At 43.9% G+C, this 26,510-nt stretch overlaps 1 protein-coding gene across 2 annotated transcripts in view; it reads right to left on the bottom strand.

Moving 5' to 3' along the window:
* Nucleotides 1–26,510, bottom strand: part of LOC138510274 (guanine deaminase-like) — a 616,035-nt gene that overhangs the window by 211,369 nt on the left and 378,156 nt on the right. For both annotated transcript variants that reach the window (XM_069625806.1, XM_069625807.1), the window contains exons 7-8: nt 7,915–8,022; nt 4,608–4,715 (exon numbers count right to left, since the gene is read on the bottom strand). In XM_069625806.1, the coding sequence (XP_069481907.1) occupies nt 4,608–4,715; nt 7,915–8,022 (216 nt within the window). The remainder of the gene's footprint in view (nt 1–4,607; nt 4,716–7,914; nt 8,023–26,510) is intronic.

The following is a 26,510-nucleotide window of genomic DNA, read 5'->3' as shown; positions in this document are numbered from 1 at the left end:
GCACTAAAGGCAACCTGCATCTTCCTGAACAATAGTGGATCACCTTGAATGGCTTACAATGTAACTGATGGCGCTAATGACGAGAAGCTTTCCTGAATTTGATATGGTCACATTAACTGTTAATGAGGAACATACGGATAGCACAAATTGTCCACTGACCCTATTTATATGGTCAACTAAGCAATGGGAGAGCAACCTCTGCAATTTGCAGCAGCACATATCTCCCTGAAATGGCTAAAATTGCATTAAAAAAACACTCTTATTGGGTTATAAATGACACTCAGACTCTCACTCAGAATGAAGGCTGTTTGAGAGGGTAATGGCCATTAATGGAATTTTAGAACTCTTGGTAGTTGGATCTACAACTGCTGTGGGGATTTTGATTTCGACCGTTCCTGGGGACCCTAATCTATTTAAGATTCCAGTCAACATTTGGACCATCATCAATGAGTTCAACCCAATGGAGCTGTACTTCTTTTGCTATTACCTGCTCTGTATACCCCTTTGCAAAGATGCCAGGCCAACCAGTGAAGCGCGTACATTAAATATAGGAAAATATATGATTGCAAGTTAATAAAGCTCCAAATTGCAGTTCTGCACCTTCTACCCTTGAAAATCAGAGAGCTTTAATTCTGCCAATGTGTATCCGGAATCCGTACTGTTTTGATTCCCTTACTTACTACAAGCTTCTAAGTGTGATGCAGAAGATCCAATGTTAGCAAACTGTTGACCCATAACAGACCTGTATTTACAGGTGTGCGAGAAGCTGCCGTAATACATATACAGAGTCTACAAGATTGGGCTCATGTACCCAATTAGGTGCCGAGCACCGTTTTGTTCTCCGGTGATTGAGGACCACCGGGGCTGGTATACACCAGTGGTATTATTCGACAAAGTTATAGAAGATCGATTTTGAGTGTTCGGCCTGAAATGATCGCAAGTTTAACACTTCTTTCTCCTTTTTTTATGCATGGTACACAGGTGGTTCATGGTAGGTTCTACTTCATTGTGAGGTATGACCTTAGTGGTTCTGGAAGTCCCAAAGTGTCACGAGGTGTTGGTGATGGTGGTAATATTTTGGACATACCAACTAATATGGTGTTTCTTGCATGGTTCTGGATCACGGTCCACGTGTTTCCCCTAGTTATAGAGGCAGATGGAGGGTATTGATAACCTTTTTTCTACGCCCCGTTCATTCATGGCATGGTGGTAGTAAAGATCAATCTAGAAATTTAAGCATTCAGTCTGATTGATGTTGTGTTTTTATGTTTATATTTAGGTGAACCCCGTTGGTGTAGTATACACGTCCTCTTTTTTCCACCCACATTCCACGTGACCTCGCTGGACCATAGTGCCCTTGAAGAATTTCTGTTTACTGAGAATTATACAGAAAGAAACATGTCGGGTCGGGGAATGTACTGTTATTTGTAAACAGTTTTAAGTGATATCAGCTTGAGTCAGATTAGACCATATATATAAACAAGAGACTGACTCAGCTGTGTTAAACACACGGTTCATATTTATAATGGACTAGAAATTGTATAATTGTGTTTTAGTATGTTTGTTTTTATTGATGAAATATTTGTTACAATTGAGTGATTTGATGAATTGTTTGAGTATGAATGTAGTATGGTTGAAGTGTGGTTTATTGTGGTTTTAGATGGGAATGATATTGTCAGTCCAATTATGAATTTGATGGATTGATTAACAAATTTATTGATTCGCACATTGATGCGTATTTTTATAATCATGAGATCAGTTTTTTAATGATTTGTTCCATATATGTTAATAAAAATATTGAATGGTGTTGGAGCGTCGACTGGGTTGAATTCAATTTGTTTCTTCTCAGGATCTGGTCTTTTTGAAAGACGCGTCTCTCCATACATGTTTTTTGCATCGTGAAGTTATTATGATTGTGTAGACAGGTGTATTGCACTGGGACTCACCACATAAACACAACAGTACTCTGACCTTCCATGTTAATCTCTTCTATGTTCTATCCAGGCCAGGTCACAGTACTCAGATATTCCTGGTATTCCCTGTTACTCTTGTGTTTTGGCCCATCACAGACCTACCATTCCTAGATACATTCTTGGAAAGGTGTGCATCAAATTAACTTTCTCATCACTAGCCTTCTCACTAGTTTCCTCAGGACTATCAATATGGTTTCTGGTCCTGGTGTAGTCCAGAGATGGCGACTCTTCAGGTTATGGAAAAAGCCATTTGCCTTCTTGATTCCAGTGGCTCCTGTTTCCTGGATCTTCTTGGACTCATGGCTGCATTTGATATAATCAACCATGAGGGTTTGGTGAACATCGTGTCCTCCTATATGGGTTTGTGTGATTCTTTCCTGTCAGGGTTTTCCTCCTTTCTGTCCAACTGCACACAATTTGTGACGGTGGGCTCCTCTAGTCTGGACCCCTTACCTCTTTGGTGCAGCATTCCTCAGGGTTCGATCCTTCCACCCTTGTTGTTTAATATTATTTAACATCTAAATGGAACCTTTGGGAGATCTGTTGTCAGGGATGAAAGTCAAGGTGCAATAGTATACAGAGGATACCCAACTCTATTTTAGGGTCTCACCACCGGATGACTTTCTCTACCCTATGGAATGTCTTGGTGGCCTCGAGGACTGGATGTCTTTCCTTTCTCTTAGGCTAAATCCCCCCAAAATAAATTTGCTTTTGAGTTTTGCTTTTACCTTTCCTACAACCTTTCCTACAACACTTCTCTCTGACTGGTTTGTGAAACTTACTTCATTAGGTATTTCTACCTCTTTGTCGTCTTCTGTCAAATCGCTCATTTTTACTTTGGATCCCAAATTGAACTTCAAAGCTCACATGTCTCGTCTCACTCAATCTTGTTTTTTGCATTTATGCATGCTTTGCAGATACATTCATATAATCAATGTTCAGACTTTCGTTCTGCTGTACACTGTACAAGCATTCGTTCTTTCACCATTTGACAGAGGTGACGCTGCCCTGACAGGTTTGCCTGGTTCTAGTCTGGCTCTCCTCATGACAGTACTCATTTGATCACGGACGTGCAGACTTTCGGTCACCTTGAGGCTTCTCTGATTTGGCTTTCAATTCACTTGCATTCACATTTCAAGAGATGCTGCCACAATTACAAAGCTGTGGTCCTGGGTCAATCATCGTATTTGGCTAACAAGGTGTATATTTCTGCGGCAGAATAGGATTGCTGATGTTTACACCAGAACATCCCTTTGTTCATGCATGCTGACTACTCAGCACAAGCTTTTTTTGTCAACTGCCCCGCAAGTCTGGAACACCACTTTCCCCTCCAACCGTACTATTCCTTACTTACTCGATTTTACAAAGACTCTTAAAATGAACTTAATTCAAATGGCATAACCTAAATGATTATGATTTGATTTTTTTGGTCTGATATTTGTCTTGTGTTCTTTTTGATATTGTAGTTGTATTTATTTTGTGTGGTACAGTGCAACTGTACTTTGTATATGTTTTACATGTACAGCGCCCGGCTTCCTCTTGGCCAGCGTTGTGCTCTATATAATTTTAAAACAAAATAAATAAATATATAAATGCCACATAGTTGAACAATATCTCCGGTGTCTTACAGATAAGGATATCAGATATTGGTATTACTTTTAGCTTAAGTTCCAGCTTGTTCCAATTTGATAATACACCTTTTTCTCATTCAGTTGTAAGGGCTGACACTAGTCTGCTCCCCTTCAAGAAACCCCTTCCAGATGTCACTCAATTCTCCTCCAGATGCCAACTGTGCCAACCAACCCCAACACTGTTAGAGCTATCTAAGGTCTGGCCGGGCCTCCTCACCCGCCATTGTGATGTCTTACATCCATTGCCAAGGTTTGACACCGATGCAGCAATTGGGTACAGAGGCACCTACCAGAATGGAAGAAGTCTCCCACTGGGTTTCAACCACAGACGTTAGACACGCGATGCAAAGTGGACAAAATGGGATATGTGTCCTGGATTCAGAATCAACTAGATAAATATGTGAAGATGCAAAGAGACAGGTGGGTGGAGTCAGCAGTGTGAAAGGCCTGATGGGGAGCAGATGGTTCCCTGAGAAATATTTAATGGGATGAACACCTGTACTGGGTTTCTTTTCCATGGTTCTCCCTTGATTTTCAAGAGATCATTGAAATGTTCAACAATCTCTGCTTGGTCTGTCAAACAATTTAGCAGGTACTTGTACCATATTGTGCGGCTCCTACCTACATTACAACAAAAAAAGGTATACCCGGACTCTGTCTCAGCAAAATGCAATCAACAATCTTTTACAAAACATATTTTTACATGTCCATACCCAGTGGACCGGTGCAGTTTAAACCATGTAATACATTGTTAATGATGTATGCAGGTTGCAAATAGGGGCTTAGTTGACAAGAGTGTAGGCACATCTTCGATGTGGCAAGCTGTCATTTTCACTACTGGAGAGCCTGATATCTAAAAGGCATTAAGAAACAATGACATTCTCATTCCAAAATGAAAGGCTGTTGTTAATATGTGAGAACTACTATTACATCTGAATTAAGAGACTAGTTGGGCCATCAACTGGTTCATTCTTGGATTGATGTTAAATATTAAGAAAGTTACCTTCGGTGTTAAAAGTTGGTTTGCTTCATACAGGCTGCAGTAGTTTTCTTGGTGAGGAAACATTGCTTTCACTGACTGTATTTCTTCTTTTTCTTCACTTATATGACTCTGGGAAGAAAGGAAGAGATGGTTCATGGTGCCATCTCTGTGATTGTGGGAGAACACAAGTGGGCTTCTGATGAAATTGGACATGCTACCAACTCATTCGCACAAAGAACATAAGAAAAGCTGAAAGATCATTCATGATTTTGGTGAGCAAGCCCAGCACAGGTAATTCATCCATGGAGCTGCTTGTCAAGTGTGAGGATCTGCAAACATGCCAAACAACCTTAACCACCAGGGAAATAGTTTTAGAAACCCCATTGGGGCCCAAACTGTATCTACATGTGCAACAATAGAACACAGGGTGATTCATTCCATACACAGCTCTCACTGGACCTCCATAATGGCCACTATGCTTGAAACAGGTTAACCCGCCCACCCCATCCTGAACTGACCCAAGTGAGGCTGGAAGAAACAGTCCTCCAACTACTGGGAAACACAGGTGCAGACGCAGCCAGAGTCCCACTCAGGTGTAGTGGGGCTCTTCCTATATTAACCAGAACGCCTACGCTGACAGTGTGGGTTGCAGGAGGCTCACATTTAAAGAAGGCTGGAGACTGGAGAGTGCTGGAGAGAGAAAAGACCAGAGGGATGGAGGAGAGTGGAGAGGTGATGTTAGTGGAGAGGTGGAGGTGGTTAGAAGTAAAGTAGGACATTGTAACAGTTAGGATGAAGGAGGAGGTTGTGCATCTAAGGTGAAGGCTTTTATAGCATGAGGTGGTGGTATCAGCAAGAAGGGAGAGGGAGCTACAGCAAGAGGTGGTAATAGCAGTAAGAGGACAGGAAGAAGGTGGATGTATCAGAAAGAAGGTTAGAGGTGCTTGCAGAAGGAGTTGGTCCTGTCATAGACAAGGCAAAGGTGGATACACCAAGAGGTGGTTGGGATGGTGATGAAGAGGAGGCGAACACATCACACAGTAGTAGTAACAGTGATGCAGAGAAGTGGTTCCCAAAAGAGTTGACCGACAATGGAGCTGGAGAGAAGGTGCACCAAGTTTATTGAGGTGTTGTTAACACAGCTGCAGGGACGTCATTTGGGGGTGACCAGGGGTCGCAACTGTGACCCATGAGGTCTCCCTTGCTACCCCTGTGGTCTCCCCTGCTAACCTTAAAGAAAAAAAAATATATAAATATTTTCTTTTTTTTAAATTTAATTGAAGCTCTTGGGCAGTGGCAAGTGCCATGTAGCTCCTTTTTTCTGGAGTGGCCGGCTTTCTTGTTCATGCGTCTTTAAAAAACAGGGAGTTCCACAAGAGTAACAATGAGCAGTGACCCTAAACAAGATAAAATAGGAATAACTGTATGGAATTCTACACAATAATTGCTAGTCTCATTAAAGGTTTATTTCAGACACACTTCAGGGGGTGAGTCACTGATTTAGTCTTTTCTTGAACACCTCAAATTCACAATACAGACAAAAACTTCCAAAAAGAATTTAGAGTAGAATAAGCATCCATTTCGGACTATGTATTTTGCTTTTTGCAAGTTGCAATTTTAGCGGGTTTTTTTCTGCTGTTGCCTCTGGTACGATCATCACAAGACATTCCATCTCAGTGTTCGCGGTCACTTGACAAACTCCTTGTGCCTAAAAGTTTGTGTACAGTGTAGACATGTTTGACCATAGCACATAAAGTGGCCCTTCATTTAATCGTGCCACATGTAATGCTTTGTTGCAATGTCCTATCTTTCCTGTCATGCTGTTCAGGATGTTTGTTTGCATGTCTGAGGGAACGAATACCCAGAGTACGGGATGCCGTGTGAGCGCACTGCTGTCCCTGCGCTACTCTAAATTCTTTAATACACAGTTATGAACCCTCCCAATGGTATGTATTTTGCCAACCTCTGAAACCTGTAAAGTAGGTCCATGGAGGCTTGACATGTGGCCAACTGTGCCCCAGACCTGCAGATGAACTGGCCTGCTGTAAAAATCTCACTTACCAGTTTATTGGCATCCACTTCAGAGTGTAATTTGCTTTCTGACTTTGGGAACATTCAGACACGTAATTGCTCATTTTACTATAGTCAGTAAGACTACTATAGCGGGTAAGCAAGCTCAGTTGGTTGAGCACTCGCTGATGCCATGTGTGTGTGATCTGCAGGTTGCAGGTTAGAATCCCGGCAAGGCCAACTCAGCCTTTCATCTTTCTGAGTGTGATAAATGAGTAACAATACAGGTTGGGTGATATTTTATGTATATTTATTCCAGTGCTAAATAATAACACATCATTATCATTTGGCCTGGGACGTCTGCTTGCGTTCACAGGAGCTTGTTAATGTGGACCTATACACATTGATATTAATGATACATTGGGTGATTGATCCATTCTTGTATGCAATGTATATCACATTACAGTGATAATATAAACATATTTTTCGTAGTTTACTTGGGAACAATGCTGTGTGATGCCACTTCCAGGAAAAGGGAGTAATACAGAGGAGATGGAAGAAGGGGAACCACTAGTTAGAGAATGTATAAACTGTAGTAGTCGAAGTGGCACCAAGTTCAGATGGGCAACATCAGGGAGTTTGCAGAAGTTTAAGAAAGTTCCATTTGCAAGCTGCCACAAACCCCATTTGAAATCTATGGTGAGTTCGGCAATGTGCCACAAACTTCTTTAATTTCTTCCAGAGGTCAACTCTCCACATGTCCTTTCTTACCCCCCACGGTGGTCCATTGGCATTCCTGTAACATGGTCATAGAGGTGTGATCGTGAAGTTTGCATCAAGTAGTGGCACTGACAATTTTACAGCAGCAAACAACGTGGCCAAAGCGCCATATGAAGCCAAGGGTTGCTGCAAAGAACATCACACTAAGGTTGTCATTGAATAAACAGAGCTTTTTGTGTCTTTTGCGATATTGTATGACACATGCAAAAGCTTCAGCATTGGTGACTGGGTGAACTGAGTGTGAAATATCTTGTCTGCATGTCATCTGGTTTGCAGACAAAGGAGATAGAATTATAATAGTATGCAAAACTATAGAAATGAATTCAAAGAGATTCATATAGACTGAAATTGATAGTATATTTCCACAAACATTAGTCTCACACTAAATACAGGGCCGCATATTATTAGCATCAAGGCACTTTCGTGTTACTTGAAACATGTTTTAGAGTACACATTTTGTTTGCAAGATATTATCAGAAATTAGAGAAGGGGAACATGTGAGCACATAATACAACAGTAGCACTGGGTTGCAACCTACCTGAATATGAACATCCCTACTCACTGCTAATTTACTGAGTTCAGACATCAACTCTTCCGTGCAGGAAAGTGCAAAACGAGGCGTTATTATGGGCTTCACCCTAGGGTACTGTAAACAATAGAAAGCATTCCATGTTATTAATGACATGCCTGAACAACTCCAGTACACACTACAAACGATTCCCCGAGCACAGATTGAAAAGCCACATTGTCTGCTACTATGCACTATAGTGGAAGAGTTTGTATACACTCCTCTTCATGCTATACAATGTACACTGAATTTGGGTGATGTCCAATCTGGACCAATTTTTCAACATGTCAAAAAAGACTGACAATTTTCTGCTGCTAATCACTTTACAACCAGGCCCACAGGATGCTTAATGAAACCTAGCAAAATGCCTGTCACAAACGAACAAGTGGGTATGGCTACATGATCCTAAAATGAGTGTGATAAAGGACTGCAGATGTCTTCACTCTCCATAACAAATAACATCTAGTGAACAATGCAAGGAGAATTCTATGTCAAGACCAGAAGCTCGGATTATGTTCAACTTTACTCTTTACTTCTCGAGTAGCCTTATTCAAAACGGTATAACAAGACAACAACAAGTAAAACTACAACATCCAGAGGAAATAACATGTTCTTATAGTTTAATTTTGATAGGGTGCGAAAGTCCATGTGACATGACCAACCAATCCTGTTCTTCCCGTGACTTGACCATCCCTGACTGACTGAACTTCATCCTCTTTCTTTGATGCTCGAGCAGCAGATAAGTACCATTTCATGATTTCGCTGTGGCGTGTGAAAGAGTGTGTGACGTGTTTATTTTGCGAATCAATGGGCCAGTGCACACAACCTCCTGTAGCACCCTTTCCACGTGTAGTTTCTTCAGTATTAGTTTGCGACAACCCCTGAGGGGGCGAGGGAACAAAGGCACTCACCGCGCAGTGCGACTAGCCGCCTGAGAAGCAGCTCATGCAAGGCGGAACAATTCCACTCCAGGCATCACCAGAGCATGACATGGCCTTGTTGCTCTTATGCTCTACATAGTAGCGAAAGGCTGGGGGGCAGAGGAAAGGGACATCGCTGGTGTCTCGCGATTGGACACTCAGTTCTGCTGCTCACCGGCGCACTTCCGCGCACCATGTGTAACCACTGGAGCATCCCCTAGTATAATCAGAGAAGGAACGGTGTCATCAGAGCTCCAGAACGTGTGTCATCCCTTCCCCGAACAGCGACATCCATAGGAGCTCCAGGTCAGACAGCGGACCTGCCGCAGAGCCACCTGGGGGCCCTCATATCAGACCGAAGAACTTTTTACTTCACCAGAAAAGAGTGGAAGGTTGTGCCCAGGGACGAATCAAAGCCTTAATAGAACAACCATTGGCCAGAGCAGCAGACAGGCTCATTCCCAAGTGTATTAAGCTGAGAAAATCAGCAGCTGCCCAACCGGCTAACATATTTCGACGGGGGCATGCCCTGGCACACCTGCGAATACCCACAACCCTCTTTTGTGATATTGCCAGCATAAGCTTCATTATGAGCTGCAGAGAGTCTAGTTCCACAGTGGAATCAGATGAGCCACACTCCAGCCATAGGCTGCACTCCTCTATGGGGCCTGTCATGCAGAAGGCCATCTGCGCTGGCTTGGGGCCGCTCGGCAAGCAGCTGAGCATGATGGAAGACTTTCTGGCCTTTTTCCAAGGCATGCAAGAGCTGAGGGAGCACACCCTCAGGAAACCTGCGATAAATTGCAGGCAAGGGGGGAAACATAAAGCCTGTAGGTCCAAGAGCACCCAGACCCCCCTGTCTCACCATGTGTCAGGTGCAGCAGAAGCAAAAAAGCAAGGTCATGGGGCAGCAAAGTCTGAGGTTGCAAAGTTGAAACCTCCTCCTCTGCTGAACAGGACAAGGACAGCTGGGCAGACCCCTCTAAGAGAAGTACGTAAGAGAAGGAAGACTCATCTTTGGGCACAGGAAAGGCACGCAAAGTGGTGAAGAAAAGGAAGAGACACAGAGAAGAGGATCAGGACATGTTTGACACAGACTGTCTCGTTCACCCCAGATCAGCTGAATGGGAGCCGCCAGTGAAAAAATTGCAACCTATCTGGTGAAACGCCTGCACACACCCCTATATAAAGAGGCCAGGAACAGTCTCAGAGCTGAGTTCCTCCGGCCACATCTTCCCAACAAAGTGGCAGAGACCCCGGACATTGATGAGTGCATGCTCACTTTTATGGGTCGCTATGGGAGAGGCATGAAAATGGGTATCGATAGATCCTGGAGGGCGTGCCAGGACAAAATGCTGGACTTGGTTGGTCCACTTGCAAAGATCTGGCAGCTGGCAGAGAAGGCTAAAGAGCAGCAACAAGCCATCGACCCTGCCATTCTAGCGGGCCGGTTGCAGGGGGCTATATGTCTCCAAGGGAATGCAAACTATGCCCTGGCTACCGAACGTAGACCAAATTGACTCAAAGCTGGGAGAGTTTTCCTGTTCAGAAGTGGCGGGGGGCGTTAAAGCTAAGTTGTTTGGTGATGCTTTCAGAAAGGCTATGAGCAAGTTTGCGGATACCTACGCAGTGCTAGATAAAGCGTAAGCTTCCCTAAAGAAGGTGTTCGGTAGTAGAGTTTTTGGGAGGGCTAGCAGAGGCAGGGGCCGCTCAGCCAGCCACTACTCCTTCTACATGCCTGCTTCCAGCAGAGGCAGCTGGCGTGTGCAAGATGACCACAAGTAAAACCCCTTCTTCCCGTCCTGGGGAAAAGGTAGAGGAAGAGGTTGGAGATATGGCGGAAAGCAGCAACCAACGAACCCAGGTGAGAGAGTTGCCTGCACCATACAGCAATCAAGCAGGAGCAGATGTCCCTCCAGTCGAGGGGTGGTTAGTGCAGTGCATAGTGAGATGGCTGGGTCTCCCCAAAGATGCATGGGTGCTTCAGACAGTGTGAGTGTTCTGCTTAGATTTTTATCGAGAGCCTGCGCAAGGGCAGCTGCCGAAACCCATGGTGTTTTCCATAGAAGACGAACGCCTGATAAGGACAGAGTTTGCGCAGCTATGGCGCAAACGAGCAATCACGCTGGTGGAAGCGGATGTAAGAAGTTTCATAAGGAACATGTTGCTAGTCAAAAGGAAACTCAAACTGTGGCCCATGATAAATCACAGAGTGTTGAGAGCTTTTCTTTCAACACTTCAAAGTAGAGGGAATTCACATCCTGCAAGACATCCTTCAGATAGGGGATTTGCTAGCCCAGATAGATCCAAGGGATGCTTATCTCACAGTGCACATTGCACAGCAGTATCACTGTTTCCTGCAGTTCCTTTGGTCGGGTCAGGGTTGGGAGTTCACATGTTCTCCTTGGGTCTGGCATCAGTGCCATCGTGTTTCACAAATCTGATGAAACCAATGGTCAGCAAACTGAGAGAACAGGTCATCTGGCTCATTATCTATCTGGATGGCATGTGCCTGATGTGCCAGGACAGGCGATTATTACAGGAGCAAGTAATTTGCGCGGTCAAGCTACTGCAGGATCTGGGGTTCCTTATCAATTGGGAGAAGTTGAAGATCGCTCCGTCCCAATCGATCAAATTCCTGGCTTTTATCGTGTATTCAGTCCATGGGACTCTCAGTCTGCCGCTGGAGAAGGTCAATATTATCAAGAAAGATCAAGGCATTCTTGTGGAAGGGCTTGTTCTCATTACGGGAATTGGCAAGGTTGGTGGGCTGGCTCGCTTTGTCAATTCAGGCAATTTTTTCCGCAGCCCTCTCCCGGGTGCTTCAACACCTCAAGATTATCCAGAGGGGCATCTTGTATGCGCAGAGAGTCCCGCTCTTCCTGGAAGCACCTCACACTGTGCCTCCTTGCTTGGGCCAGCATCCTTGCTATCATGACGAATGGCAGAAATGCATACTCCGAGCTGGGTCCTCAAGACTGGAGGAATATGTCTATTGCAACTGCCCCCGAGTTCCGCCTCCAGCTGTAGAAGCGTGCAAGCTGCCTGCTCAGCCTGGATGCAAAGAGGTCCATCTGACAGGGGCCGCACCAAGTCATTATCTCGAGCAATATCATTGGATCCAGCTGCCAATCGCTAGAGTCTCTGAGGTCCCTCGAGTTCCTGTCGGCTACTTGAATCTGCAGCCCCAGACGGTATTCTGCCATCACGCTGATGTTGTTCGACAGCACAAGTGCCAGAAGTCCTTTGTTAGCTCTGCATGCATCCTGGACTTTGTCCCTCCTAACCGATGGATATATCAGACCGCAGAGACGTTGTCCATCTTGAGCAATATACAGCATTGTGCCTTCTACTTAGTCCAACACCTCAACATGAAGGGACCTGCCAGCAACTCCAGGCAATTGATGTGTGGGCTGAGCTCCTTTTCGGACCACTTGCCTCCGGTCATCATGACCCCGCATCCGGCACCCCAGTCCCAACAACTGCCATTTGATTCTATTAACAGATCTGGGGAAGAGCCAAAAATCACTCTCCCATTCTGGTCCTGGTTTGGAGACTGGAAAGTGCAAGCCTGGTTCCCAAGTGTTCTAGAAATGCCGTGCCAGCTTCCCATCCAACTGCCTTGGGGTGTGTCAATTCTGCAGGGACCAGCAGAAGAGAGGCATCCGCTAGTTCAGATGGACTGTTTGAACCTGATAGCATGGATGATTTCCAGAGAACCTGGTCTCTGCCAGGCATTTCGGGAGCAACTGAGCAATTTATCAGAGAGTCCTTGGCCCCAGGGACAAAGAAGGCTTACATGTTTGTATGGGGTAGATGGCATATCTGGTACCTGGCTAGGGACGTGCATCCCGTTAGAGCAAGTATAGTCCACGTGGTGAACTTCCTAGTCACCCTGGCAGCGCAGGGCAAAACATACCAGACGGTTAACACAGCACGCTCAGCCATATCAGCAGGACAGGCTTGTGTGGAGGGTCTCCCAGTGGAGGAAAACATCCTTTAGTATGCAGGCTGCTCAAAGCACAAAGGCTTCTGAAGCCCCCAATACCCAAGTACTCACTTGTGGGATTTGAATGTGGTCCTCAGGTTATTTCAGTCCTGGCTTGAGAATGAGGCGCTGTCACGAAAACCACTCTCAGCTAAGCTTGCAACCTTGTTGTGCCTCATTTCCTGCAAGAGGACGTCGGATGTTACAGCACCAGAGGTCAATAACAAGTCACTAAGTTTTACGTCACCAAGAGAACGAAAATGGGGATTAGATTGGTGACGTATCCGGCATTTCTCGAACAGCCGAAGCTGTGTCCGGTCAAGTGCTTGAGGCCTATGAGGCTATGACGGAGCAGCTAATAATAATAAAAATAATTTGCCATGTATATAGCACTACGAACCCTCATGTATCTGAGCGCTGCTTATTATTATCCCCGGTGTGTGGTGCCCACTTATCAACCTTGGAAGGATGAAAGGCTGAGTGTGGCCCCGCTGGGATTCAAACCTGCGTTAGCAGGCTCTGCACGGATGTCAAAGCGAGCACTCTACTCGCTGTGCCACTTGACCAGCTGAGGCTGCTAGGGCAGTCCCGCCTATAAATGGCCTTATGGAAAGCATTCAGCGCAGTATCCTCGGCTACGCTAGCCAGATGGATCCGCTGGTGCATGCAACAAGCATGCATCGATACCAAAGTTTGCAGAGCACATTCAGTTCGGGGCACTATGATATGATATGATATGGCATTTATAATACGTCTGTAAACAAGTGTTTCTAGGTACAACCTATAGCAGACCTATGGCGTCCAAAGCATTCAGCGTAGGTGCCCACCTAGAAGATATCATGAAGGCTGCTGACTGGTCTAGCAAATTAGTCTTTAAGAAATGTTTCTATAGGACAATGAATTGGGCGTCAATGTTGGTGATAATTAAGCTTTGTCAATGTTGGTGATAATTAAGCTTTAAACAAGCATAATCCGACCCTCTGGTCTTGACAAAGAATTCTGATTTTCCATACTAAAGTAACAGAAAGTCATAATTCTATTAAAGCCACACAGGCAAAGGATTATTCAACCCGAACAATCGTGTAGGAGTACGTTTGTGAGAGAAGCGCATGGTTGAATTGCATCAATCAATTATGTTGTGATGGCCCACCCGGTGGCTACTCTTCACTCAGCGTTGATGCCTCCATCGTTTTTTCCTGCAGGTCCAGAGGCCAAGCCGACAGGCTCTTGAGGCAAGCATTTGATGGATTCTAAAGCATCTACCCATTGGGATGCCAGTTTGTTTACAGAGGCAGCAAAATAAAGAGGAGGAAGTTCAGTCAGGGATGGTCAAGGCATGGGAAGTACGGGATTGGAAGGTTGTGTCAAATGGACTTTAACACTCTTTAAACTACAAGAGTTTAAACTACAAGAACGTGTTTTTTCCTCTGGATGTTGTAGTTTTACTTATTTTTGTGTTTTTATTCAGTATTGAATAAGGCTGCTCGAGAAGTAAAGAGTAGAGTTGAGCATACTTCTTCATCTCTGTGTCTTTAATAGCATAATGACTTTCTGTTACATTAGTATGGAAAATCTGAATTCCAAACCCTTTTCCTGTGGTGTAAACAGAGCATTCTGTCTATATGCAGATCTCCCTTGACACAGGTTATGGCGGTAGCTAAAGTGGGTTTCTTCAAATGTAAATGAATAAACATTTAATTGCATGCATAACTTTCTCTCACCACTTCCTGGCCACTGCACCGTGGTCTTGGTTCTTTCAATACTAGATCAGTCATATCGTGCATCACATACACTTAATAGGCACTCGGTTCAATTCCCAGCAGAGACTGTAGAATGCTGCTTCCCACCCAATCATTAACTTAAAATAAAGAGGCCATATAAAACAACCACAGAAAGTGAGGTCTTCTGGGAAAAAAATTAAGAAATAATACTAACAGCATCAATAATAAAAAATAATTAAAAACAGAAAATAGGAATCCAAGAAGTGCACCGGAAGTGCTGTGGAAGCCTGCTTAGCTGCGGTGGACTCTTGAACCTCTTTGCTACCTTGGCGGTACGCGACTTTACTTCCTGGAATTTTGATTGCTATCTATACATATCAGCAACAAATAGACTTTGCAACTCTACAATGCTGATATTGTTTTATTATATTTGCAGATTTAACTGTGTACACAGATCAAAATACTTTGTGGGTGAAGCCCTGCACCTTTCTGGTCACTTCCTATTTAATCAGAGCGCGCGCATGGGGATAAGAAGTGCCGTGGAAGGCTGCTTAGCTGCTTGGCTGAGTGGCTAGCAGCTATCAGCCTCTCTTTAAAGGTCTGTTGATATTTGACTTTGTTGTTTTTAACCCTTTTTAATTTACAGGTTTCCCAACCAATTATCATTTTGATTTCTTGCTCTCGGACATTTGCCAAATGGTGAACACTAATTTGCATACGAACACCTAGTCTATGCAACACAGCATGTATTCCCTTAAAACAGCCATGCCTCCAATGAGAGGAACAAAGACTCCCTTGTCACGATTAGAACACGTACATCCTAAGCCGTTGCCCGCTCAAATTTCAGCTAAAAAGGCGATAATGGCACGTCAGCTGCCCTAAACAAGAGAGCTGTTACGACAAACATTTGCCTTTTCTACTCACCCAACGAGAACTCATCTATTCGGCTTCTAACTGCAACACCATGGGCCTCATTAGGACCCAGGCGGACTTCGCGGTGCTAAATGCACCGCGAAGCATGGCGGAAAGCCGCCGATAGCGCCATGGGGGTTGGCGGATTTACCGCCCCATTCCGACCTCGGCGGAGCGGTAAATCCCCAATCCCCATTCTGCCCTTCCCCATTCCCATTTTTGCCCCATAGGGTATAATGGGAGTGGGGAAGGAGTTAATTACGCCACCGTAAAATACGGTGGCGTAATTAACAACGAGGTCCCGTAGCGCCATGGTTTTCTCCGCCTGGTAAAACCAGGCGGAAAAGGCCGCCATGGCGCTACGGGAACTCGTAGTATGGCGGAGAGGTACGCCATGCACTACGCTGGCGTAACACCCTCTCCGCCAGGGTCCTAATGAGGCCCCATATCTAATGACACCATGTTCACTGCATTACAAGAAAGATCTAAATTGGCAGACCCTCCCTCACAAGAGATCATATCCGTACCTTCATCATCAAGAGAGATGACTTCAGTCATGGAACTGTTACAATCTGCAACGCATATAGACGACGTACCTTTGCAGTCTTCATCTCTCCCTGCGCCTTTGTAAACCCACAAGCGGGTTTGATCGAAGTTGACAGCTCAGAGTTTACAGCGTTGTCTCAACCCATTGCTATAGACCAATCTTTGAATCTTGTGTCTCTTCCCTCAAACGCTAGCCATTCTCTCCTGGCCACTACTGAACAGGCAACAGTTTCCAGCACTCAGCGAGACCGGATTTTACTACCTGCAAAGTCCCCCTGCCTAGAATGCTTCCAGGAATGAGAGATTCAAATTCTTTCACAGTCCCCAATCACGTTACAGCATTCTGTACATAATTCAACTATATCTACGATTTCCTACTGACATCCCACACCACGCAGGTTGGGCCCCACTACGTGCCATCAAGTGGAAAATGCTCCAACAGTCATGTAAATTCAATTTTTAGACTACTTTAAATGCCATAAACACTGCCTTAACATCTTTATTTAAACTTTTAGAAGTTTTAGATGGCAACATAAACAAACAGGCCAAGCTTCTAACCTTGCTAACAAAACGTGCATCCTTCTTGGAGTGTTCACCGAATAAAGCGGCCCTATTACCTTCCAGGGCAACTACAACAATATTGAACATTCCATCAGTCACTACTTCAGAGAGTATTTATATGTCTGAGGGGAGCACTAGCCATACAAGTTATCCTGGCGCAGCTGCCTTTCCAGCATTTGATTGCATAATTAAACCTTGTGAAACAGAGGTTAACAAAGCTCCCCCACAATCTCTAACCATTTTCGAAACAACTTTCAAACTCCTCTGTAAACAGTGTCAAAGTAAATGAACCAATACAACCTTACACTATTTTTCCACCCTTGTCAACAGGACTTCAAAAAACGAATTTACCTAAATCAATTTCACACTGAAAAAAATAATTTAAGAATATTTCACTCCAACTCCAACATGTGTAAAACGATTTGTGTGGGCCATCTCCTTTCCAAAATCTCAAAATGTGAAAGCGAGTACAGGGGTTTGGGAAAAAATGCTAAAGGTAGACCTCTACACCCGAAAAGAGTACCAAACCAAACAAAGACATACTATTTAATGAACCCTTGGATAATCTAATTCAAGCAGTTAATGAACACTCTGCCCCTAACATGATTCAAACTAAGTTGGCTACAACCACAAAGTTACCCCCAATAGCCTTTTCTCAGGGTCTGCGTTGAGCGCCAGATGCCCAACAACATCCAAGCTCAGAGCAACGGCAATCTGAGATTCAAAGATCACTTACACAATATTTATCGAATGTACAGCCAAGCAAGAAGCCAGAGATAAAATGCATCCCCTTTGCACCGAACCATCAACTTTCCAAGCCTGGTCACTTGCAATCAGCATCTGTGTCTGTGCCCTTGAGACACCCTTCTGAGTGCCCTGAACAGAAAATTGCACCGAACTCTGACTTCACCAAATCAACAGGTTCTCTCAAGCAAAATAACCTACATCCACACCACCAACAGACACTTCGCCATTGTCTATTGTTGAAGTGCAGATCGTCTCCATTTCCCGCTTATGATTTAAATAGAGCAATTGTACTCAACAGTTTTATTGAAATACCTAGTTTGGAAGATGTCCCCTCAGTAGACATAAATGAAGTTGAATTTGCCAGCTCCAACGACTTGTCAGATTGATTATTCAATCAGGAGTAGTCCTAAACACTCTATGGAAAGCCAGATAAGACAATTTTTTCAATCTGGGTTTTGAACTGAGCCAGGATTTGACCCCTAAAAATATGAATGATGAGTCACGGAATCCAAAAGGACCATTGATTTATTCAGACTTTTTACAAAGTTAGACTTCACTTACTCATGGTTTTTCATCAGCAAATTTACAGGACAAGCAGATGCCTATATTACAAGTAAGATCTGGAACCTCTCTTGAGGCATAACAACCCATCATAACTAATAAAGGGTCAATTTCTCTAGCCAGTTGGGACACCAGAGGTCATGTGCACCTCGTGAATGACTAATAGAACAGCTTTAACACTTTTGACATCGTCACTCTACAAGAGACGTGGTTGCTTGACAGTCCGGTATGGGATGGATACCAAATTTCTGCAGTCGCAGCTATGACAACTGGCAAAGGCTGCCCTTTTGGCGGCCTTTTAGTAGCAGCAAAAATTTCAACTGGATATACCTGTGAGGCTTTGGCCTCTCCAAATCAATACACACAATTAGTCAAAATTGCACATGGTTCCAACTACTTGGCTTTTATCAATATTTATTGGAACCCTCTAAGAATAACGGATAAATGATTTGTCGAAGACTTACATATAATTTCACCTTGATTTCATCCACTGCATCTATTTCGACCATTATCCTAGTGGGAGACCTAAACTTGCATCTCCTGAGCGGCCTGACAAATCAACCATCAATACATGGCGAGCTCTCATGAAGACAAACTCCCTCGTCATGATGAATGGAGCTCTCCCAGGGGACTGCCCAGCCAAGAATACCTGGTGCAGAGGATTACAATGTTCGATAATCAATTTCATGTATGTGGAGCAAGTAACCTTCTCCAATGCAACATGATAAGAGATTGTTAAACAAACCCAAAGTGACCGCAATATGTTAACATTAAGCTGGCAATGGCCCTCAACTGATGCAAATATCCCAAAGTCCTTTTTTGCGGGTCAACTAACCATCAAGCCAGGGAAAAATCGTTTTCGATGGTCCGATAACAAACTAAAACATTGTTACGCTCACCTTGTTTCCGCGGGGGTGCTGGTCTGTCTGTTAAACGGTAATCATATAGTTCCCCCTTATTATGATATTGGCCTAAGCCCTTTCGCGTTACACAGAAAACCGCATCTGAAATGTTCTGCTTTTTGATCGATGTCGCCGCCATTTTAAGAATCGTCCGCCAATTTGATTTCAACTCTTGTTTCTATGTTCTAAAATGGTGGGCTGTGTTTTCAACTTGCAACCAAGCTGAACGACCTTTGAGTTCTGTTAACGTTTAGGCTGACTGTTAGGCAGAATTATATGCAGTACCCTTTGTGAACACTGCACACAATCAAGACTACAAGTGACAGTACAATTTCACCTTTGGTACAAGCCTGTATTACACAGTTATAGTGGTAGCAGTAGCGGAGCAGCCAGACTTATCTCATGAGTAAGTGAGCAGTACAAATAGCTGCACAAAGGACAGCAATTACCATGGTTCAGGCAAACACTGACTCAAGGTTTATAAGTAAAAGATTATATATTTATTTACTCAACAGGTATATAACATTTCACTATTATAAGGCAAGGTAAAAATCACAATCATAAATACACCACACCAGTTCCCTTAAATTCCAGACAAGTTTAGCTCACAAAATGAAGTGGGAGCAAAATGGCACTGCAGCTATTGAAAAGGGAGGGAAAGACAAAGGTTATTAGAAATTAGCAAGGGAACAAGAGGGACTACAAGGTTAAAATCAGATAGAAAAAGCTTAGGGCCAAAGTCAATGGTTCAAAAGTCTTTTGCTCAAGATAGTAGGTTCAATGTAGTTCGCGGTAAAGTTCGTAGCACAGATTCCGGACGAGGTTGGTTGGTACAAAAGTTAGTTCAAAGAGAAGAGAAGGACAAGCCCTCCGATTGGAGAAAGATTTCAAACACTTTCACCGCGGCTGAGCGAAACGCACAATCGGATTTGCAATGTACGTTAAAACGGAGAGGGAGCTGTAGCTGAGGCGGATGTTCCTGGTGGTTCCTGCAGGCTCACGGTTCCTGAAGCAACTGTCGGACTGACATGAAGTAGGAAGACTAGAGGGTCCTCCGCCACCCAGGGAAGAAACCAGCAGCAGAGCAAAACAACAAATGAAAGGTGCGCTCCTTAAAACCCAAGCGGGGTCCGACCTTCCTGGCTATCCGGCCCACTGTAGCTCTGTACAGCGAATTCGACCAGAGGAGGGGTCCTGGATTGTATTTTGGACGAACTGGTTGGCCCCACCAGCTCAAAGGAAGAAGTTTCCTGGAGGATCTTCTGTGTGTCAGATTTGGAGATTCGGACCTGCAGCAGGGCTTCACCGGGCGGTTCAGTCGTTGGAGGGGTTCTCTTCTTCCAGTTCCTCATTGGTTCTTTCGTTCCAGTGGCGACTCTGCTCTTCCAGTCCCAGAGACCTGCTTTTTATGCAGTTTTCCCCCATTCATACAGCCTGACTGTCAATCACACAGCAGGGTGGCTGGCCTGGCAAGGCCAGTCCCCTTAGCCAATCAGACAAGAGTGCGACTTAGGTTACTAAGGCAACACATGGCAGGGGTCCGAAGATCCCTCCCTCACCTCCTGCCTACCTAGACTATCAGACACCTTAAGGAGGGCTTCTGTGCAGAAGCCCGCGAAAAGACAGCGAACATCCCCGGTTTGGCACGCAGAGAAAAACACGAGAAAGACTTTAACAAAAATAAATGGCGAATAAACCCAGCCGGAGCCAAAATAACATTTATTTGGTCAAGCGGGTTTATGTTCGAGGCTAAGCCTGGAACAATACCACGTTTATATAATATACTTGCGGTAGGAAAGTTAGGGTAGATACCACTGCCACCAGCCAAGTCTTAAAGTTAATGGAGCGAAACAAGGCTCCAAGAGGCACAGACAAAAAGGGATAAGAGTTAACCCTTTCCAGTACTCCATGTAAGTTGGGGTGTACTGGGTCTGCAGTTTAAAGTGACTATATAAAGTTAATGGCAACTTTACCTGTTTCTGGGGGACAGTAGTCAGCCCCAGAAAAATTGAGTCATTGGGAAGTCTCAAAGACAACCCTGTGTCACTGCACTGAAGGTGCTGTGTAACACACACAAAAATGGTGCTCTGGATTAGGTGAGGTTCCAGTGTCCAAGATCACACAAAAAGTGAAAACACACACAGCAAAACACATGTAAGAGTGGGAAAAAGGCTCACACTCTTACCAGGTGAAAAAAAACCCTAGAAATCCAGCAAAGCTGCTGAGGGACTCATTAGGTAAGGGGAATCAGCCATTTATTGAGAATTCTACCTAAAACTGACCGAGAGGAGACTGTTTGACCAATGTAAAGAAACCTTGTAACTCAAATGAACTGCCATCCAAGTGTTGTCTGCACTCACAAGCCTCACCCTTATATAAACAAAGACACAATGGAAAACAAACTCAGACCGTGTGGTCTGGCTGAACTACATTGTAGCGATTCTTGGGACAGGGCTTACCGTGGATTAGGAAACCAACAATCTCATTGTATTTTCATGGAAATGTAAACCTGTATAATCCTTCGCATAATATTGTAACATTTGTCATGTGAACTAGGCACAAACTCTAGCCAGTAACTTATTAGTGTGGAGAGGGGTTGTACAATGTTTCAGAAATAGTATAAATATGTCTGTGTTTAGATGTCCAGCACTCTCACGCCTCACTGGGTCTGCTGGTACACACTGCGAGTTGTTGGGAGCCAGATAGCTATCTGTTTTGCTTTGAATGTACAGAAATAAAAGATACTTGTATCTTTTCAGCCCGTGATTGGTGCATTTCATTTTGTGGCACTAAGCTTCAATATTTCTTTGGTCTTTCAGATGGCGCCCAAATAGGGACCCTCAAGATTGATCCCACCTCGATGAAGAGAAGAGGCGGCTATCGGACCAGGATCGGACAGTGATAAAAAAGGGGGTCCCTTCGTATGAGACGCAACACCTTGACAGTACTGCACAATCCAATCCCTGGACGGTGAGCACACGGTCTGAGAAGGCATCTTGACGAGGGTCCACATATCGAGGCGCACAGTCTTTTCTGAAATCACCAACCACGAGGGTCCTTTGTCATTTGTAATCCGATCAGACCTCCTTTGTCCTTTGCAATCAGTTGAGTCGTGCCCCGATTCCTAAGTATCCTGATATTTGGTTGTAGTTTTGCACTCGCAAGGTCAAACAACGCCAGGTAACACCAGTGATCCGATATGCCTAGGAAATTGGCTACTTGTTTCAGGGGATTATTCCACAGAGACTGACAATCTTTGGAATTTGGCCATCCGGCGCCACAGGAGGGGTCGCCGGCATGTACTATGTACTGTAAGTACGGCATTGGTAGTATAGTATTCAATTATATTTGGCACAGACAAACTAGACATGCTTCCGAATTTCAGTGGCCAGTCAATGGAAGTTTTGAAATTGCCTGTATAAAGTATTTAGAGTCCATATTGTTAAAGAAAAAAGCTAGACCTGCAGCATTTGATGTAATTCAGAATTGGAAAAAAGAAGCTATGCAGCAACTTAAGAGTAAAGAAAAACATGCACGTTGTCATATGTCCAATTCAGAAAAAGCATTATTGAATGATCAACAAAAACAGTCAGAGTCTGTTAGAAACATGGAGAGGGCTTTCCAACTTGGTGAACAGAAAATATATCCGCCTAAGGATTTTCATGCCTCAGACAAATTAATTGAAAAACTTTTAAATGAGCATAGGACTCTTGCCACTGCACCACCTCTGTATGTGCCTCTTCCTGCTGTCTTTCCTCTTCCCGCTGTTACACTTCCTCCCACTGTTATTCCTGTTCCTCTCGTTGTCCCTCTGCCTCCAGTTGTTGCTCCTTTTCCTGTTGTTGCTCCCCCTTCTGCATCTCCACCTTTACCGATACTTGCTGTTTCCGTAATTCAGTCTTTACCGCCAGCGGTAGCGTCTCCACTACCTGTTGTACAGGATTTGTCTGAACTCTCTTTCCCAAATGGTTCTGCTCCACTTGAAACAATTGAAGGGACGAGTGCCGAATCAAATATAGTTGACTTGTAGTACAGTTTCTAAAGCTAGAAAGAGGGAATTGTATGTATGGGCTAAGAAATGTATAGAAGAAGGTGAAAAATCTGCTGTTTTAGCTACAATTTCTGACCAAGAAAGTATTCCCAAACAGAATATTTTTATAGAGGGGATGGGAATGCACTTGGCTGAAATGTGGAATGATTTGACGCACATGGATGTCCCACAAGGGTTGAGGGATTTGAATGCCTTAGCTTACTCAAGGGACACTGCGGAGAAAGTACCTGAGCATGTCGAGAGGGTTTTTGAGTTTAAGAGGGAGTTAGATTGGGTACAGAATGATGAAACAGATGGTGATAGATTGGACGCACTGCATGTGCAGAAACAGTTTCTTCCTTCTTGCAAATCAACGAGTGAAGAGACACGAATTTGCACTAGGGATGCGCTTAGATGGATTTCAGATGTTTCGATATCTCCCATAGAAGTATATGATACGTTTAGTCAGTATACTCCAGAAATGCAAAAGAAAGTGTTACAGGTAATGGTAGAGTACCTGCAGGATGAGTGTATGAAGAAAAAGATTTGTTGACCGCAGATTTGATGATCATTTATAAGAGAGCATTTTCACCTGACACTGCTTTGACTTTGACTTTGTCGCTTGATTTAGCCTTATTGCTTAACAAACATTCAGAGTTGCCTACTTCTCAATTGCCATTGAGAGAGGTTCCTCCAACATTTGTTCCTAAAGTGGAAATTCCAGCTGATGCCGTAGCAGGCACACCAGCTACCACTATTGAAGCTCATTATGTTTCGCAATTTATTCATGCCCCATTTTCCAGACAGGAAGCGAATACCATTAGACAGTCGATTCCAGATATTAGGAAAAATCCTACAGGATTTTATAAAGAAATAGAATCTGTCTTGCATTCGTCAGTTTTCACCCTGGGTGATATAGACTTGTTGTTCCCTGTGCTCCTACCTGCTGACTTATGGAAACAGATTAGGACTGTAGGTGATCAGGCAGGGCTGTGTGACACATGGCATGAGTTAACTTAGTACGGTTAGATGGAGAAAGGAAAGCTGGTGAGAGACCACCACAGGTGATACTGACACTGCCAGACAGAATAGTAATTAAATTAACGACTCTAGTTCAAGAGAGAAGGATAGTTTGGGACAAACTCACTGCTTGTACCCAAGGGAAATCTGAAGGTGCTACCGAATTCTTTGACCGGTTCGAACAAGTATTTTCAGATTTTAGTGGACAGGATTTAAGCACCGAGTCAGGGAAAAGGTTGTTTGTGGATAAATTTGTGCGTGGATTGTTGCCTGATATCCAATTACAAATCATGACTTCCAAAAGTGCTTGGCAAGCTAAATCGCAGTCCGAAGTATTGCATATGGCTCAGTATTATGAAAATAGAGTCAATAATGAAAAAGAGAGAATTGAAAAGAAAAAGGGAGACCTGAAAACCAAAGTACTATTGCAAGTGATAGTTAGAGGAACCAGAGGTGGGAGTACACAGTTTAGAGGCCAGTTTGCTCCACAAAGTAATGCACAGTTGAGTCCTGTACACATGAACCGGTGCTTATTGCAGACAAGAGGGTCATTGGCGAGCACAATGCCTGATCCTTCAGCAGAGATCAAATAACACATATGGTGTTATGGGTAGACGATCCAGAGGGCGCCCTGGGTTAGGGGGTCCTGGTAGAAGGCAGTTTACTCCAAATCCACAGTCATCCTCGCAAGAAAGTCAGCAAACTAGTATAGATAGCAGAAATATTTTTGATAATCCTTCAACTGCCTATCTTTCTGAGGATCTTGTCTTTGATGATATATTGTTTCGCTAGGACAGCCCGAAGCAGGGTCTGGAACCTGTACCTATTCCCGTCGATCATAAAAGGGCCCTATGTTGAGATGAAGGTGGGGAATAGGAATCATCTATTTTTGATAGATACGGGAGCACAAAAGTGTTCCATTTATCATTCACGGGTTCCAGATATTCCACTGTCAGGGCAGAATAACGTCTCTGTAGGGTTTTCCGGTACGCCAGTGGTCAGTCCGATTTCTCAGCTGGTACCGATTTCACTAGGGCCATTCACGGAAAACTGTCCATTTCTTCTAACAATGAATTGTGGTGAACATTTTTTGGGGTTGAATCTGTTGAAGGTATTAAATGCGGTAATTTATTGTTCTTCGGATGGAGTACATTTGACGATTTCACCCAAGCAATCTTCTAACTCACAGTTTCTGACTAGACCTTTACTGCCTGAATTTAGTGAAGTTCCGGTATGTTTATAGGTGGTTGATGACAATGATGTTGCCATTTTGCAAATTGAACCTGTTAAAATTGTTCTGAAGCCAGGAGCTAGGTTGCCACGTATTCCACAATATAAGATTTCAGTTGATGGTGAGCAAGCTCTGAAGAGCATAGCTTCTGATTTTGTTAATCGTGGAGTGATTGAGGAAAATGCAGGAAGTTTGTGCAATAGCCCGATTTTACCAGTGTACAAGAAAGGAGACAATGCGATTCCTTTCCGTTTTATTATTGATTTACGTGCTATTAATAAGATTGTTGCTCCACAATTTCCAATTGTACCTGATGTAACCACAATATTAACAATGATCCCAGCTTCTGCTACTCATTTCAGTGTGGTGGATCTTAAGAATGCCTTCTTCAGTATTTCCGTACATGTGGATAGTAGATATTTGTTTGCGTTCACCTTAGGGGGACGCTCGTTTACATTTCCCTGTGTGCCACAAGGGTACACGGAAAGTCTGAGTATTTACAGTAGAGCTTTGAAGGAGCAGCTCGATACACTTGAGTTGCCCACCACTTGTACATTATTGCAGTATGTTGATGACCTTCTTTTAGCTGCAGACTCAGAAGTTGCTTGCAAGGAGGGCACTGTGTTGCTGCTTATTCATCTAGCAGAGCATGGGCATAAAGCTTCATTGAAAAAGTTTCAATATTTTCGACAGGAGGTCGCCTATTTAGGCTATCTCCTGTCAAAGGAGGGAAGAAGACTGACACCTGAACGGATAAAGAGCATTGCTAGCATGTCTGTCCCAAATACACAGAAAGAGGTCAGAGCCTTGATAGGAATGGCTTCTTACTGTAGACAGTGAATCCCGAATTTTTCACTAGTGTTGAAACCAATGTTGGCATTGACAAAGAAGGGCATTTCTTTGCCATTACCGTGGAACTTGGAACACCAGAAAGCTTTTGATCTGCTCAAGACTGCACTGTGTTCAGCATCAGTTTTGGGCACACAAAATTATGATAAGGCCTTCGTTTTGTATGTGCATGAATGTGATGGATGTGCTTTGGCTGTGTTAACGCAGGAACACGAAGGGAAGAATAGACTGTGCAGTTATTTTTCCTCCATGCTTGATCCTGTTGCATGCGCTTTGCCGAGATGCCTGAGAGCTGTTGCTGCTGCTGCTGCATCTATAAAACAAAGTGACGGTATGGTTTTAGGTCACTCTTTAACCGTGATGTACCCCACTCCGTAGATGTTCTATTGAACAGAACACAAACGCAACATTTTACATCAGCACGATGAGCAAGATATGAGCTGATTCTATTTGCACGGCATATCTAAATTACAAGAAGTTGTGCATTAAATCCGGCTGAACTATTGCCTCTTCCGCAAGAAACTGCTTGCAGTGACAAAATGTCACATGACTGCCTCTATACCACAGAGGAGTAAGAA

The sequence above is a fragment of the Ambystoma mexicanum genome, chromosome 6p (assembly GCF_040938575.1).
Source record: "Ambystoma mexicanum isolate Mex_15411 chromosome 6p, UKY_AmexF1_1, whole genome shotgun sequence".
NCBI classification, from domain to species: Eukaryota; Metazoa; Chordata; class Amphibia; order Caudata; family Ambystomatidae; genus Ambystoma; species Ambystoma mexicanum.
The sequence above is the reverse complement of the archived record's forward strand: the minus strand, read 5'-3'. Positions and strand labels throughout refer to the sequence as shown.